This window comes from Epargyreus clarus, unplaced genomic scaffold (assembly GCF_041222505.1).
Source record: "Epargyreus clarus isolate Ecla_fem2 unplaced genomic scaffold, WU_Ecla_fem_2.2 ptg000025l, whole genome shotgun sequence".
Taxonomy (NCBI): Eukaryota; Metazoa; Arthropoda; class Insecta; order Lepidoptera; family Hesperiidae; genus Epargyreus; species Epargyreus clarus.
This window is the reverse complement of record NW_027332232.1, coordinates 2,231,992-2,249,941: the sequence shown is the minus strand read 5'-3', so window position 1 is coordinate 2,249,941 and position 17,950 is coordinate 2,231,992. Positions and strand designations below refer to the sequence as shown.

The 17,950-nt window shown below is 34.6% G+C and overlaps 1 protein-coding gene across 1 annotated transcript; it reads right to left on the bottom strand.

Annotated features, from left to right (window-relative positions):
• Nucleotides 1–1,481: 1,481 nt before the first annotated feature.
• Fer1HCH (ferritin 1 heavy chain) lies at nucleotides 1,482–17,847 on the bottom strand. Its single transcript, XM_073087116.1, has 5 exons — nucleotides 17,376–17,847; nucleotides 4,922–5,064; nucleotides 3,758–3,892; nucleotides 2,749–2,898; nucleotides 1,482–2,284 (listed from the first exon to the last, which is right to left on the bottom strand). Exons 1-5 carry the CDS (start codon nucleotides 17,437–17,439, stop codon nucleotides 2,129–2,131), a joined length of 648 nt encoding a protein of 215 aa, XP_072943217.1. The 5' UTR covers nucleotides 17,440–17,847; the 3' UTR covers nucleotides 1,482–2,128.
• Between the last annotated feature and the right edge of the window lie 103 nt (nucleotides 17,848–17,950).

Below are 17,950 nucleotides of genomic sequence, written 5' to 3'. Positions count from 1 at the left end.
AAAGTAACCATACAGTTCCTATTATTGCATTGTAATTTAATTCTGAAAATGACAGTGATAAAAATATATATCCATTTGTTACGGAAAATAATTTTAGTAATGAAGAAAAGCAGACACGCAAGCAGCACAAAAATTTAGCTTAGGTGATCTGTAGTAATTATTGTAACTGTAACATATGATAAATATAAACAAAAGTTCTACTGTGTGTACTCACTAATAGAACCATATAAACCAAATAAACAAAGAAATCGGTTAATAAAATACTAATATTAGCAAATCATGTATTTTTAATTAAACAGTCCTGTAACTTAATCAGTGCACATGCACCATCAATAATAACAGTCATGAAATATTTTAAGTGTGTCCTATTAATTACAGAATGGGCCCTTAAAATAGAATTCTCATAGACGTCTTATAATTCTATTCTTATCATAGACATCTATATAATATATTAAATATATGAATACTTCCACTTGCTGTTTTGTTTTGATTACGTCCCGTTCCAATGATTTGGAATTGACGAATCACTCGAGAGTTACTAAATTTATTCCTTTTTTTCAATAATACTTCTCTTACATAGATAGTATAAAATGTCATTGCTTGCAAACAGAGGATTTAAACATATAAGAATCTGCAAGTTCTTTAACGTTTATGAGATTTGGGTTTAGGAACTTGTATAAGCAAATTTGTTAAGATATTTAGCGATCGTACTTGAACACATCGTCACTGCACACGCCTTGTAATTTGACATTCTTGCAATTGTACTAATAAAACTTAAATAATTCCCAAGATTTCCCCTGAAGTATGTGTAGCGTCGAAGTTTATTTCTATATTTTCAATGTGTTGACGTCACGCTACGAAATGACACTTGGCCGCCTGTTTTGGCGTAACGTTCCGTTTACCGTAATAAAAATATGTTTTTTATTAATAAATAGCCCTTTTTTCGAAAAAATGATCAATGAAAGGCATATATAATACGTATATGAATTCATTAAAACAGTTTCCCAAAAAGTGTCAAGTAGCCAATTAGCTATGGCGACGCGATTCATTTCTATATTCAGAGCGGACTAACAGTTTTACGCGGACTAGTGTCTTTATGTGTACACAACAGTATGTTTCGTTCACTATGGTCGTTTATAATATATTTTTTAATTTTTTTACAGTTTTAATAAATAATGCATTTAAAAATATATTTAAAAAAAATGTGAGCCGTCACGGGACGCCTGGCAGATGTGAAACATCGACATTATTTTGTAAAAGTAATATGCAGAAAAGAACATATTGTGATAGGAACTAAATATGTCATAATGATAAAATAAAATATTACGATTTTTTTCCAGATAACGATGACTATTTATTGATTCGATTGCGCATGGCATGCGTCGCCACGCCAGAAATCGGTTTTACGTGCGGCTATAGATGTTTCACATCAAAAGTTTTCTCTTTTTAGAGAGGAAATAGTAAAATAATAGTCCAAGTAATATTTTCTACGTATTTATTTTTGACTTTCTAGTTATAATTACATAGTGGAGAAAATTAAATAAAAAACACATGATTTTTGTACGTGTAACGTTTTTATAATAACAAAAAATAGATAAATTTGAAAAAAAAATGGTTTGTCTATGATCAATCGCAAAAAAAATGTACTGCAATGTAAAAAAGAAATAAAAAAGATATGGCATTTATTAAATGAAATTTTAAACAGTAACCTACGTACGTAATGATAAATGATAAAAACAAGTTGTGACTCGCAACTTATAAGATAAATTGACACCTGTCATTGACATATTGAAAAAAAAAAGAAAATTTAAAATTTATTATTTCTATAATTGCTGTATTTAATTAAATTGTTCTTGGTAAAATAAGGATTCTACATTTATAACAGTAATTGGTAGAAAATTAAATAATATATTAAAATAAAAACTTAATATAAATGGATACGCATTTTTGTGTACAGATAAAATATTGCCGCCAATATTTTAACACCACAGATAAACAATTAAATCATGATTTATTGGTATAGATTAAAAACTCCCGCCAAAACTCGATAACTTTTTATTTTAATTTGACAAGTGACACTAAACTAACGATACAGATAAGTTATAATTTTAATTTAAGGCAAAGGATTTTATATGTCCATGCCAAGAAGTTTCTTATCGAAGATGAACTCTCCGAGGGCGCCATGACGGTCCATCATCTTCTTAAGAGTGGAGGCCTTTCCGGCGAGGTCACGTTGTCCCTTGTACTGTTCTTCCAGGAACTCACCCGTCAGGTAATCCACGAGCTGCAAAAAAATATTATTAATTTTTTTAACACCTCATATATTTCTGCCTCATAAATCCAACGTTTTTATTTTAATTTTATTTAATATAGAAGTAGCAGACAAGCATGCAGTTTACCTGATGGTAACTGACTACTGTCATATGTACATCTATAATCAACCCCAGATAGGATTAAATTTCTACCTGAAATCAGCCTCAAATGTTCTGTTACCTCTGATGTCTAAGCTGGAACGCCTCAGAAAAGTCTTCCTTACCACACCTCAAACCAGAACACAGCAGCGTTACACTGCTGTTATAACAGAAATAGGTGTTGTGGTGCCGCCGGTGTCGAACCACAGAAAATTCTACCTTCAAACATTATACTTATAATACATACTCAGTACTTGTTTTTTTTTTTTAAACAACAAAACAGTTCATATTTTCTAAATAGCTTGTTCAGAATCTGTCAAAATGTCATGAAACTCACATGATAATCATTGTTGGTCTTCTCGGTGGCTTCCCTGTCATGTTCACAGTTGACGATCACATTCCTGATGCTCTTGGTGACAGCTGTCTCCATCTTCAGCGCATGTTCCAGGGCTTGCTGGCCGCTGTCCCAGGACTTGCTTTCTGGGGCCTGAAAAAGGTTGATTTTAGGGTCCTGTATGTGAGAGTAGAGCCTTTTTTACGAGGGAACCTTCAAAAGGTACCCGGTGTCGTGGGAGCAACACGGGGTTATGTGGGATTCTTACTTATATTTATATTTGTACGCCATTTATGGCAGAATGAGCGAAATTTTTTGACTGTAACACCAATGTATGCACCTTATTCTACAAATAAAGACTTTTGTATTTGTATTTGTACCGCATTAAAACCCCCCCGGGGGGGGGGTTTTAATGCGAATTTTAATACAAAACCGACTCCGGGATCTCCAAAGGAACGCAACTGGAGTCCTCTAAGCATCTTGCCCCGTCCGGCTCTACCCCGGTGAGTATAAAATTCGCCAAACCATCTAGTGTGTACGACGGTATGCGGCCACATATACCGCCGCCCTTCTTGGGGTCGGTTACCGGGCGATTCGATCTCACTTTTACCACCCGCGACTTTACAATAAATACTACGACATACATTAGAAATAATTACTATAGTTTAAAAACTAAAAACCACGCTAAAATCGCAAAAGGAAAATCGTTAATCCAGATTCCTGACGATCCTGATGAAGGGAATGGGATAAAATTATTATATCGTATATTGTCATCGGTTCTTGACAATCGTTCACAATTTTATATTAATCGGTCCGTTTAAAGTGAGTAAAAAAAGAGTTCATAAATTCCGTTACATACATACATACATACAACCCAAGCTAATAAAAGCGTGGTAAAACGTGGTTTAATTATCCCCTTAGACCTCCCCCCCAATTCTATGCTGCGATCGCGCGTGGCCTATTCGTGTATATTCGGCGAGTACCTACCCACATAAGATTACAAGGCACTCACCCGGATGGTGATCAGAGAGGTGATGTTCGTGGTGAGCTCGCCCCTCATCAGTAGATACTCGATCAGCTTCATCGCGTGCTCCCTCTCCTCAGAGCTGGCGTCGAAGAACAGCTTCGCGAATCCTGGCCGGTTGATCTGAACAAATATTTATAATAATACTAGCTGACCCGACAAACTTTGTGTTGTCAATAAAAAAATGTTAAGGGTGAACAACCCTTATAACGGGTATGAAAAATAGATAGTAGCCGATTCTCGACCTACTGAATGTATATAAAATTTGGTGAAAATATCGGTAAATCCGTCTCGGAGGAGTTCGGGAACTAACATTGTGACACGAGAATTTTATATGTAAGATAGTTTTTCTATAAAAAGTATACAATAAATTATATCTATCACATGTCGCTGTCACCCTAGGAATGTGCAACTTATAACTCATACATTAAGTTGTAAAATAGAAACATATAAATGAATTTGGAGTATCTGTTTGTACTTTGTAATGGCTAAATAACATCCCTCATTCACGTTCCCTCATTGTATATGCGCGACTTATAAACATATATATTAAAATTAGAAAAAGAATTAGGGTGCCGCGCAATAAAAATTAAATCCAGGAAATCTTGAAGGTGGTAGAACCCTTTGTGCTTCGACTCCAGCGGTACCACCGCCACACCTATTTCTACCTAATAACAGCAGTGTTAGGCGCTGCTGTGTTCCGGTTTGAAGGGTGTGGTAAGGGAGACAGACTTTTTCGAGGCGTTCCAGCTTAGTCCTCAGGGGTAGCGGCGCATCTGTGGCGACCTCAGGTAGGAATATCTAATCCTATCTGGGGTTGATTACAGATGTCCATGGGCGGCAGTAGCCACTTACTACGAGGTGGACTGTATGCTCGTCTGCTACTCCTATATTATAAAAAATAAAGTTATTTGAGGAATCCAATTAGTGGCAACTCCAGCCGGTGGACATCTGTAATACAGGTAGAATTAGAGTTCTAGCAGAGGTCAGTCACAGTCATGGCTACCCTAGCTGGAACGCCTCGGAAAAGTATGTCTCCCTCACCACACTTCAAACCAGAACACAGCAGCGCTTAACACTGCTGTTATTAAGCAGAAAGTGGTGCCAGGGATGAACCACAAAGGCTTCTTCAACTTGTTCTCTGATACATACCCCATCCTTAGAGAAGTGGGCACCCATAGCCAGGTACTGGATGGACGCGCCAACTTCCATCTGGATCTGGAGACGCACACTCCTGAGGCATCCTGACGTCATAGTGATCCATTCATCCGGGATTTCTTGGTGCCCGACATTGCCTGTAAATGAAAATGGAATGAGGATAGCAAAAAAAAATGCCGGATGAGGAAAAATGTTAGCATGAAGACGTTATACTTTTGGGATTTTTAATAGGATTTTTGATAGGCATGATGACAGTATTGAAAAATCGAAGAATAAATGATTTAATTAAAAACAATATGTTGAAAGCATTCTCAAAAATAGCCCAGTTTTAATAAAAAAATTAGGTTTCGTTATATTTTCAATAAAATAAAAGTATAAAATACTGCAGTCGCTAGTATAACGCTAATCGGGGCGAAATGACGTCATTTTTTTGGCGTGTCACCGTATTGCTTGAACTTTTCTATGGGATATCGAAGCGTGACGTCACTCGCGGACGCCATGACACCCGTGAGCGTTTTCGCGCTTATTTCAAATTTTGTTTTAAAAATGCCAATATTTCCGTTAATATTGAATTGATTGCCGAAATAATACTATTTTTGTAATCAGTAGACATGTACCTACATTATAGAAGGGGAGTTCAAAATTTGTCATCATGCCCATTGGCCAAGATCCATACCACTAAATTTTCATTTATGCTTTATTTTTAGTATTTTTTGTTAATAATATAGGAGTAGCAGACGAGCATGCAGTCCACCTCATAGTAAGAGGCTACTACCGCCCGTCTGTAATAAACGCTAGACAGGATGTCGGTCGAAATTATTCATTCTTTTTTTTTCAGGAAATTTAAATTTTAAAGCATAATATGACAATTTCACTAAGTTATATACAATGGATAAGCGAAAAATGAATAAGGGTTTAAGTTTGTTCAACTGCGTATGACGGAATGCAATTAAGACCGTGGTGCAAAAGAGATGACACTAGTTTCCATGTCTCGTTTCATCTTTGATAAGGAATAGACAAATTACTCATTCCTTTCCTGCCGTGTGATGTACACGGCAGGAATCCTTACTAATCCTTACTAATATTATAAATCTGAAAGTAACTCTGTCTGTCTGTCTGTCTGTTTAGTTGTCACGCCCAAACCACTGAACCGATTTTATTGAAATTTTGTACAAATATGGTTTGAGACAGGACATAGGATAGTTTTTATCCCGGAAATCCCACGGGAACTAGGGATGGCGATCTAAGATCGATCGATCGCAGAATCGATCTTTTGGACCCAAAACATCTTTTATAATATTTTAATCGATATTAGTAAGGATTGTATCGTAAACTATGCATTTGATCAAGTACGAATTTTCAGTTTGTTTGTTAGTACGTTATATTATTTTCTTTTAAACGCAGGCGAAGCCGCGGGCAAAAACTAGTAGAACAATACTGTTTTAAGGAGGTCGTGTTACGAAACAAAATAATGTTGATGCAATATTGAAGTAAAACTTCCTGAACTATGATGGTTTTAAAAGGTGGTGGTGGGTGTTCTATAAAGAGTTGATTACAGATGTCCATAGGCGGCAATGACCTCTTGCCATCTGTATTGCTTGTATTCCTGTTTGATTAAAATATTTAAACAAATGACTTATAAAACAGAACTGACTATCAAACAATGAAACGAAAATAATCCAAATCACTTGTTCATTAGGAGCATTGTATTAAACAATGTGCTTTTGAGTAATCTTTTTATCGTATTCAATTTGTTTACACGCCTACATCATTGTAACCAGAACATAATTATATATTGTTATAATCTTTTAGTGTCATTAAATTATTTGGCATTAAGCTTGCACACAGGGCCGGATTTAGAAGTAAAAGATCCGCTCAAATTTTATGAAATAAACTTCGAAATCCAATTATATTTATTATTTCTTTGACAAATCAAAACCAAAGAAATGAATATAGTCTATTTTTTCCTCTATCTTCTAAAATATTAACAAGTATATAATTAACTTCATATTAAATCATTAAATCTCAACAAATATTATCTATTAGTATCGAGTACTGTTTGTACTACGATGATATCGTATTCTTACAGAAGTCAGACGGGGTTACCGCCCTACGGTCTCCATAAGACGGGGCCCCAGCATCGAGAAAAAAATATCCAAATTTATCTGCCTAATAACAGCAGTATTTAAGCGCCGCTGTGTTCTGGTTCACCAAACTTTTTATTTAATAACACTAGGAAAGAAGTGTATGTTTTTCTATACAGTTTGAACCAAGTTATTTGTTGCCAGCATAGATTAGTAAAGATACTTCGCCGCCTTGAAATTGAATGAAGCCACAAATGGCTTATTAGTAAGTTCTTTTTTTTAATTCTTGACAAATAAAAACAGTTTTGGAGAAAATTTACGAATAAATAACTAAAACTGCGTAATTTACATAGTAAATAAATAATTATTTCAAATATTTTAGGGACATTTTAGCACGGAGACGTGGCAAAACTTTTTTGCGCAACTATTTCAATTCTCAAAACTGGGTATAGTAATTTTCTTGTTAGGAGTGAGTAATCTTTACTAATCTATGGTTGCCAGTCAAATTTTAAAGCGGAATAAGATTGATTTTTTTTATCAGAAAATAATTAGGGACCAACACTCATTTCCCAGGGCCTCCAAACCTCTAAATCCGGCCCTGTATGTGTGTACAATGCCAAATATACTTATTACCTTGACTAAAACTTGTTATTATTTTATATACAAAGTAAATGCGCCAACGTCGCCATTTTAAATTGCCTATTGCGTTTAATTCGTAACAAAAGAATTACACATTTATATTTATATTGTATTTTTATTCATATCCATCATTTATTCTTCCGCATTTATTATATTTTAGATGCTTTGAGCGTATTACAAATTAATTATCACATTCTGTAACGGTGAAGAAAAACATCGCGGTAAACTTATACGCCTGAATGTTCTGTAAAAAAAGTTCACAAATGTGTGTGAAGGTTACTAATTGGCCCTTGGGTAGCAAGGGTAGACTTTTTCTATATAACCACACCTATAACTGCCTAAAACAGTAGTGGTTTATTGTTTAGAAACCTAATGGTTTTGAAACTCGGCCTCTCGAACGTGAGGTTCACCTCAGATGTTTCAAAGTTATGTGCGTATTAGAAATTAATTATCACATGCTTAAAATGGGGAAGGAAAACATCGTGAGGAAACCTGCATACCTGAGAGATTTATATAAAAAATCAAAGGTATGTGAAGTCTACCAATACGCACTTGGCCAGCGCGGTGGACTATGGCCTAATTTTTCTCATTCTGAGAGGCCCAGCAGTGGGACAGTAATGGGTAGATGACAAACAGCAGTGTTGCAAAGGTGTGGTAGAACCGAACGTTTCAACTAATCCTAAGGAATAGCGACGCATCTGTGGGTGTTGCCAACCTCAGGAAATCAAATCTAGGGTTAATTACAGATATCCATGGGCGGCACTTGCCTTACCAGATCTGTACCACTTAACATACAAACGCCTAAATAAAGTTGCACAATAATAAAAACATATTGCCTAGATGGCAATCAGCCATTTTGTCATTGACTACTGGACATTGAACTATGACGTAAGCAAATTGAAAAAAAAAAATACTTTGTGTGCAAATTAGGAGTGAAGCATATTTTTCCTATATTATGTACTGACTTAGGTATTTTGCAATTAATTATCAATTTTTGAGCTAAACATGAACTAGCAAAGTTTTGCAGCGTAAGGCCTTATTTATCCATAGGTCTATATTAATATATTCAATAATGTATAATGTCTTCATTAATATTATTAAACCCTTTGTGGTTCGACTCCGGTACCACCGCCACACCTATTTCTGTTATAACAGCAGTGTAGCGCTGCTGTGTTCTAGTTTGATGTGTGGTAAGGGAGACATACTTTTTCAGGCGTTCCAGCTTAGTCCTCAGGGGTAGCGGCGCATCTGTGGCCGACCGGGTAGGATTATCTCATCCTATCTGGGGTTGATTACAGATGTCCATGGGCGGCAGTAGCCGCTTACCATCAGGTGGACTGCATGCTCGTTTGCTACTCCTATACTAAAGAAAATATTAAACGTGTCTGACAGGGCCCGTGACAGACATAATTATTTTCTATAGTTCTATACAATATATTGACAGGCACGGGCCGTGTCTGTGTTGTGTTACGGTAATTTACTTCAATACACTATATAGGAGAATACTTTGCCACGACACGTGTCTGACACGCTCTATGCCTGTCAATGTGAATGAACCTTTTCTAAGTGTTGAATTAGTATTTTTATTTATAATATTTTTTGTTTTTATTCCCCCTTTTTTGTATATATGTACATAAATATAGTTTTGATATATGTATTGTAAATATGTTTTTTATGAATAATGTAGTGTAGATTTATAAAACATTGTAACATAAGTTAATAAATAAATACTGTATTACGTACGTATGTGTGATTCTGAGTGTGTGAGTGTATTTTAACTAGACCAAGTAATATAGGTATACCTACTAACGACATTTATAACAATTTGCTTCGATCAACAGTATAATAAGTACTCATATTGTTGGTCGAAGATAACATATGTTTGTCAGAACGCCTACTAATATTAATTGTCTCATATGACGAAACAATTAACATGGACTTGATAATGTTCACTAATGAAAGTAAATTTTATATATCAAATTGTGTATAACTATTATAGATAGGAATTTTGCTGGCGTTTTCTTGAAATAAGCAAAATAATCAATGATTTGTACCTATGTAATCTAAAGTATAATTGCGCAAGTGTCTTAAGTTATAGAGTCAGAGTGTTGCTGTTGATCCCTTAGCGACATCTAGGAGCGAGCTACCAAAAATAAAAAAAGAACAATAGTTATATAATTGTAGTTTAAAAACTAAAAACCACGCTAAAGACGCAAGGAAACTCGTTAATCCTGATTCTGATTAATTGACGATCCTGATGAGGTGAATGGGATAAAATTATTTAAATCGTGTACTGTCATCTTTTCTTGATAATTGTTAAAAAAATAAATTAATCGGACCGTTCAAAGTGAGCAAAAATCGAGTTCAAAGATTCCGTTACATAAACACACAGGTCAAGCAAATAAAAGCGTGTTAAAAACGAAATTTGTTCCTTAATTTTGATCTTTTGTTAATAATTTTGTTATTTTTGGTTCTACGACAAAAAGTTATAAAACCAAAGTCGTGGATAATTCAATTTGAGACGGTAATTGTTCTTAAAAAAATATATGCGACGAATAATTAACCTCATGGCGCGGGAAACCGATTTGCACCCATTTTTCATGATGGCGGCTGAGGGACAAAAGTTGCGAACCGAAAAGCAGTTTTAGAACACACCTCTTTTGATACCCAAAATATTAAATGGCATCCTGTCTTTTGCACGCTAATCATAAATTATAACAATTCAATGGACTATTTAGAAAAACTTTGTAATTCCTGAAACAATGTCAACATTTACGAATTATATATGTCAACGTGAATACTTGTATATTAAAATAATTTAAGTTTTATTGCAACACATTTTTTCGTATTTATCTTATCTAACCTTCAGCTCGAGTTGTTCTAGATAAAGTATACGTGATTTGTCGTGATACTCATTTACATCTCAAGTCACAAAAGATCGATTTACTTTCAATCTAAATATTGAAGTTCATTTTTTCAATCATAGATAAGTACCAATCTATGCTTTTAATATGCCTAGAAACAAGAAATACGCAAAAACAATGCTAATGACCGCAGATTGCTTTTATCCTTACTAATCCTTACTAATATTATAAATCTGCAAGTAACTGTCTGTTTGTCTGTCTGGTTGTCTCTTCTTCACGCCTAAACCACTGAAACGATTTTAATGAAATTTTGTACAAAGATAGTCTGGGACACGAGAAAGGACATAGGATAGTTTTTATCCCGGAAATCCCACGGGAACTAGGGATGGCGATTTAAGATCGATTAATCGGAGAATCGATCTTTTGGACCAAAGTCAATTATTTTAATCGATATTAGTAAGGATTGAATCGTAAACTATGCATTTGATCAAGTGATGATCTTTAGCACAGTTGTTGTCCATAAGCTCACGAAGATTTCAGAGTTGGTACGAACAATTTTCGCCAGATGGCGCCACTGTCATTTCAATGAAGGTACGAATTTTCAGTTTTATGTATGTTAGTATGTTATATTATTTTCTTTTAAACGCGGGCGAAGCCGCTGGCTAAAACTAGTTTCAAATAAATTTTGTGTGTTTTCGCTGACTTATACGCATTTTTTGGTCACTTTTGAGTTCACAGCAACTTAGAACTAAACTTTAATTTTACGAATGTTTTGGGCCCATTTTGAAAAATACAACAACAAAGATTTTATCTGCATTCAAACATAAATTAATCATCTGTTGTCAAATGGACACACGTTTTAAATATTTCTGAGAAAGGTTCGCACAAAATGTATAAAACAAAGAAACTATTGTTGAGAATTACGAGCATAAATAAAGGATTGTTTATGCGTCATATTGAACTCTGTTAGAATGACAGGTATTTAGGTGGGAATCCGACGACATCCCGACATCATTGACAAGTACCGAACCACCCTTAATAGTGGGGTTGGTTAATTTTTTACTTTTATTACTGAAGTTTACTCTTATTACTTCAAACCAGAACACAGCAACACTGCTTAGAAATAGCTACTTAGAAATAGGTGTGGCGGTGGTGCCGCCGGAGTCGTACCACCAAGGGTTCTACCATCCACAAAGGGTTAAATTATGAAAATGCTGTGTGTTAGATAGTATATCTCTTGATAACAAACACTATTGCAAAGCAAACAGTTACTCTTTAAATTGCTATCACATGTAAGAACTCAATAACCATAAATAATAACTGTTGTACTAATAAATATATACCAACAAGTTCTTAAATTATGTTGCATGTAATTGCAATCAACATAATTACGCAATAAAATATTTTATTTCATGTCCAAAATATATTAAGTAGGTTTAGTTTCATAGACTCAGTCTTCTATCGGGGAGGTATAGTTCGCGTAATACTGCTAGTCCGCTCTGAATATAGAAATGAATCGCGTCGCCATAATAAATTGTATCGCTACACTTGCTCGCAACTTCAGAGCGGACTAGCAGTTTTACGCGAACTATACCTCCCCAATCAAACCATTATGGTTCTACCTCCTTTTACGATGATTTAAATTAAATCATGTTCGGCAATGGAATCACATCAATTAGCAAGGGAAGATTTCCCTGTGGGCTAGTTGATCACCCCTTGGGAGTGGCCATGCTCCAACAGTCTCAGTTCGGAGCTTGTATATATGCAAGATGTTGAGAAAACTTCGATAGCGTGATTCAGAAAGCGGCATCTATTGACGAGTTTCAAAAGCCACACATGGTTATGTAAAACCAATTACTAGTTGGTTTAGATCAGTAGACTCATTACTAACCGCCTGATACGTACAGTAGTAACAGCTTTTTAGCATTTACCCACCTTATTAGTAACAATTGGAATAATGTAAATCTGTGTACCTTTAATAAGAATTGTTTTAATACTACTTACGAGAAAATGTCTTGCTACTAAATATAATAAACGAGCTTTTGCCCGCGGCTTCGCTCGTTACAAAGTAATATTATTAACTATGAAGATTTATACAAACTTTCATTCCCTATTTCATCCCCTTGGGGGTAGAATTGATCAAAATCCTTTCTTAGCGGATGCCTACGTCATAACATCTACCTGCATGCCAAATTTCAGCCCGATCCGTCCAGTGGTTTGGACTGTGCGCTGATAGATCACTATGTCAGTCAGTCACCTTTGAGTTATATATATATATATTTAAGATGTGTATGCTGAAATGCACCTAAATTGTGATTTAGAATTACCAAATATGTACATGTAAGTGAATTTCTTGTAATTCTTTGAGAATAAAGTTTCTTAAAACATAATTACAATGGTACTAACTGTTGAAAGGATAAGGAAAATCAATTGAAACTCGACAATATCTTTTCCAAAAGGAATTAACTATATCTAATGTAAGTATACCAATTAAGTGTCTTTTAATTACTTCTTGTTAGATAAAGAAATAATCTATTTTATTATAATGTTCTTTGTGTTACGTTTAGTATTTTATTATAATGTTCTTTACTTGTAGTAATTATGGTATAAATTGTAGTTCCCCTACTTATACCTTGCACAAGTTATTTATGATACTCAATACTACTGTTACTATGGAAATATAAATGTACTTGAAAAAAGAAAGAAAAAAAGAATTTCTTTTATTTGAGACAATAGCAACATACACTACAAATTTGTTACAAATAGATGAACTGGAGCGGCGGCCGAATCTGCGGAGGCTGTCAAGCGGCGCAAATATGCTGCTATTTCACAGAATTATATATTTGTGCCCTTCGCAGTTGAGACGATGGGACCGTGGGGACCAGAAGCGAAGCAATTTTATAAAGAATTGTCTTCGCGCTTGATTGAGACCTCTGGTGACCCAAGAGCTGGAGCTTACCTCGGTCAACAAATAAGTTTGGCAATACGAACGAGGTAATGCTGCTAGCGTCTTGGGTACACTACCGCGGGGCAGCGATCTGGCTCATTTATTTTATTTATTATAGTTTTAGTTATTTTTTAATTACTGTAAATATTTTTATTTCTATTTGTTTTAAATTTAGTTTAAGTATATTGTAATAAAATAAACGAATAGTCAAAAGAATCTACAATAAATTGATGATTTGTTGACTGGAAATGGGTCACAAAAAGCCAAAAGTACTAAATCGAATTCTTTACATTAAAAATATCTTCATTTTGACTTAACATTTAGTCTTTATTTCATTCAAATTAAAACATACCAGCTTAGTCCTCAGGGGAAGCCTAGAAAACCACCTTTTTTTATTTATTACCATAAAAATATAAATTGGTTCACAATTGAAAAATATCCAAATAAAACCTATGTAGCTTTGTCCTGGATACTGGGTTACCTCGAACTGTCGCTAAAATAACAATTATCAATGGATGGATGTAAACCCTCTCACAGTAAATATTGTGAAGGTGTTCGAACCCTCTGTGGTTCGACTCCGGCGGCACCACCGCCACACCTATTTCTGTTATAACAGCAGTGTTAAGCGCTGCTGTGTTCTGGTTTAAAGTGTGGTAGGGGAGATATACTTTTCCGAGGCGTTCCAGCTTAGTCCTCAGGGGTAGCGGCGCATCTGTGGCCGGCCTAAGGTAGAAATATCTAATCCTATCTGGGGTTGATTACACATGTCTTAGGGCGGCAGTAGCCACTTACCATCAGGTGGACTGCAAGCTCGCCTGCTACCATATTATAAAAAACAATCACATTCGTAGCAATAGCTTCTCATTACAATTATTGTTTAAGAGTTAAGGCCTAAGATAGGCCTGACAAGCGACTAAGAGGGAAGGGAGAGGGGGCAGGGGTTTGCCATGCCATGGGAGCCTCCAAATATCTACAACAATGTGTTGTATGTAATGTAATTTTTTAAATTAGATCAACTTAGGCTAGGGCTGTCACCCCTCATTTCACATCACCACCCCAGAACAACAAGTAGTCCGTCACTTGATAGGCCAGAGTAATACACATGAAGCTGGAATGCCATGTATAATTATGTCTCCCTCACCCACACTGGTCAAACAGCACTAAACACTGCTGTTATTAGGCAGAAACAGTTGTTTCCGGTAACAACACAAAACTGCTGTTATTCGTCAGAAATAGGCAATGCTGCCTTCAAAAGTGAACCACAAATAGTTTTTTTAAATTTTTTTTTATATAATATAGGAGTAGCAGACGAGCATGCAGTCCACCTGATGGTAAGCTACTGCTGCCCATGGACATCTGTAATCAACCTCAGATAGGATTAGATATTCCTACCTGAGGTCGGCCACAGATGCGCTACCCCTGAAGACAAAGCTGGAACGCCTCAGGAAAGTCTGTCTCCCTTACCACACCCTTCAAACCGGAACACAGCAGCGCCTAACACTGCTGTTATTAGGTAGAAATAGGTGTGGCGGTGGCACCACCAAAGTCAAACCACAAAGGGTTCTACCACCTTCACAAACAAGGTACTTAAACATGATAGATAGATAGATAGATAGATTATTTATTTCAAGAACTTAAGCAACAACAACAAGTTATAACACACAATAAACAATGAAATCCAAAAATACACATATGGAAACACAAACTTAAATTATGAACTTATTGACTAAATTTTCTTAAGAAATAAAATTACACAATATATAAAAAAAAAAAAAACTGAAAATAATAAAGTAAATTAAAAAATAAAAACAAACAAAATACATAATCGAGTGTTGCAGCTAAAGTCTGTGAAAAAGGTTCCGGAGCTCAGAAAAAAACCGAGATTGGATCTCGGCAACTGATTTTCAGCCCGGACCGTATGCGAACGTTGCTCGGAAGGCTGTGCAGTATACATCGTGCCAAGTGTTGTAAACGGGAGAAAAAAAGAAAAAATTCTTCTACCCTTTTTTTTTATTAATTTTATATTACCCTACTATAAACATTGTGATGCTCAATAAGTGCCGTTTTGTGTTACAAAAGTGAACTAATATTAAGAAAATTACGATTACGAGTAAGAACGAGTATGTTAAACGAAAAGTTAGTATATCTTTTATCTAAGTTCTATTAGAGTATTTAATTTAACCTTGTATTATATGTAGTTTAATTTTTAAGGTGCTGAAGCGTAAGGAAGGATACTGGAACATGCTATGCGCGAATAATAAAGTATAACCTACAATTGAACAGATTACCGTCAGTTACCCAGCTGCTGGAAATCAGGAGTTTAGGAACAACGCCAACCACTCATTAGCAACACAGAATAGGTAAGTAGATCAACAGGTTAATTAATAATAATTAATAAACGTATTGCAAATTACTTTAACGAGATATATACCTTTATCTACCCTAAATTCATTGTAAATATTTAAAAACATCTGTTTTTCATTACCAATCATGTGTTTAATCTGCGTGCATTGCAACAGATAACCTTATTAACCAGATATAATAAACATTGATAAAGACTGCCCGTTAATACAGTCAGTTGGTTAGCCATATTACATCTCTCACATTGATACATTATCGTGGCAATTGTAATAATTCACCAAATTTTCATGTAAGTATGCTTTTTATTTAATTTGCAAAACTACGCAGTTAAGTGCAGTATGTAACTTTTAGGCATTTTAAAAGTGTTTTTCTGGATAATGTACTTGATTTTAATTTTCTGATGTCACACAGTTATTATATGACATATATAACAATAAAATTATATTAACTTTATCTTTATTAAGTATATATAACAAAAAAAACATAAAACTTCATTATGAATTGAATAAATGATCTAAATTGAATAAATAAATGTGGTTCTCCTATACTGTCTCATCAGGGAGGTTACCATCTCTTAAAACAATATTATTTTAATCATAGATTTACTTTTTTGCAGGAAATATAACTTTTTAAGCAAAATATGACAATTTCAGTTGGTTTTATACAATGGATAAGCGAAAAATTAATAATGGTTTAGGTTTGTTCAACTGTGTATGACGGAATATTTTACTGTTTTAAGGAGGAAATAAAACTTTCATGAACTATGATGGTTTTTAAAAGGTGGTAGGCCTCCTGGCCTTAGAACAGGGATTATATGCCTCAAATTATCCCTTTTTATCCAGACAATTCTATTATTTATCCTGTAGAAGTATAGGAAAGATACTAGTACCTTTATCTTGTAGAAAAGATTAACTTATTTGTAAGTAAAGTTAAGCACCAATTTTAAATCCATGGACACTCCAATATTAATAAATTTGTAGCCATTTTATTGCTAATTTTAAATATTATTACAATGCATATTCTAATCAATAAATGCCTTACATTATTTCCTTTGTGGGTACATAAGTTATATCTAGATCAATACTCAGTGACATTTATTGGGGTTTCTTTTGTGAAAATAAACAACTTTTATTATCTATGGGTTGAGGGAAGATATAGATATTATTGGAACCATTTTTTTAAAAGGAAAGATGAGACATATTTGTGGGTAGACAAAAAATATGTACTTGTTTTTTTATAATTAAAATCAATTGTCGCATTCAAATTGTAAAATTAAAATCGTGACTTACGTAACTTTTACATTTTACCCTGTATTAAAATAAAAAATAAGAAAAATATCAGAATGACAGCGCATTTAAAATTCGAAGCTCTTCTTGTCAAAGCAAAATCGATGTTACTGCTTTGTCATAAGATTTGCTATATAATCATAAAAAAGCTTATTTCAAATTTAGAAACATACTTCTTCCTGTCATAATAAAATCGATTTAAATGCAATGTCATTCGAATTTGTCAATTCTTAATTTGAAGAACAAAGAAAAAATAAAAACACTCACATTGTGTGCCGAATGCCGAGGCGCTCACGGCCAGGATCCCGATAAGTGCAAGCAAAAAATTCATTTTCTATAGTTAAATCACAGATATTTTTGACGAGTTAATTGATTTGTATTTTAATGAACTCCTGAACGACAATTCCAAGTCTAGTCTTTACGCACACTGGCGCAGAAGACTATGTTGCGAAGAAAACAAAGGTTAATACGCGGCTCGGTATATGGCTCGATTTTAACGGAATAACTACGCAGCGATATGATAAACCCTCTCGTGTTGACAAGAAGTTTCCAATGAAACGAATGTGACACATGAGCGAGCGAGAGGGAAGAGGCGGCGCGAAAACGAGGTTTTGTGTTCCAAGTCGGCTGTGGAATATTTTTATCGACTTTTACACCTTTTTCGGGCTTAAATAGACTTTGTTATTACTTTGTTGGTATTTTAAGAGTTGTAACTATAGTTTTAAGGGCATATTTGTAGCTAAATTCATAAATAAAAGCAATTGATGAAATATGAGGAAATGTCTCGAAACACAAAACCTCAACCGGTTAGTAGGTAGACGTCATTCTTTAGGTCATATGTA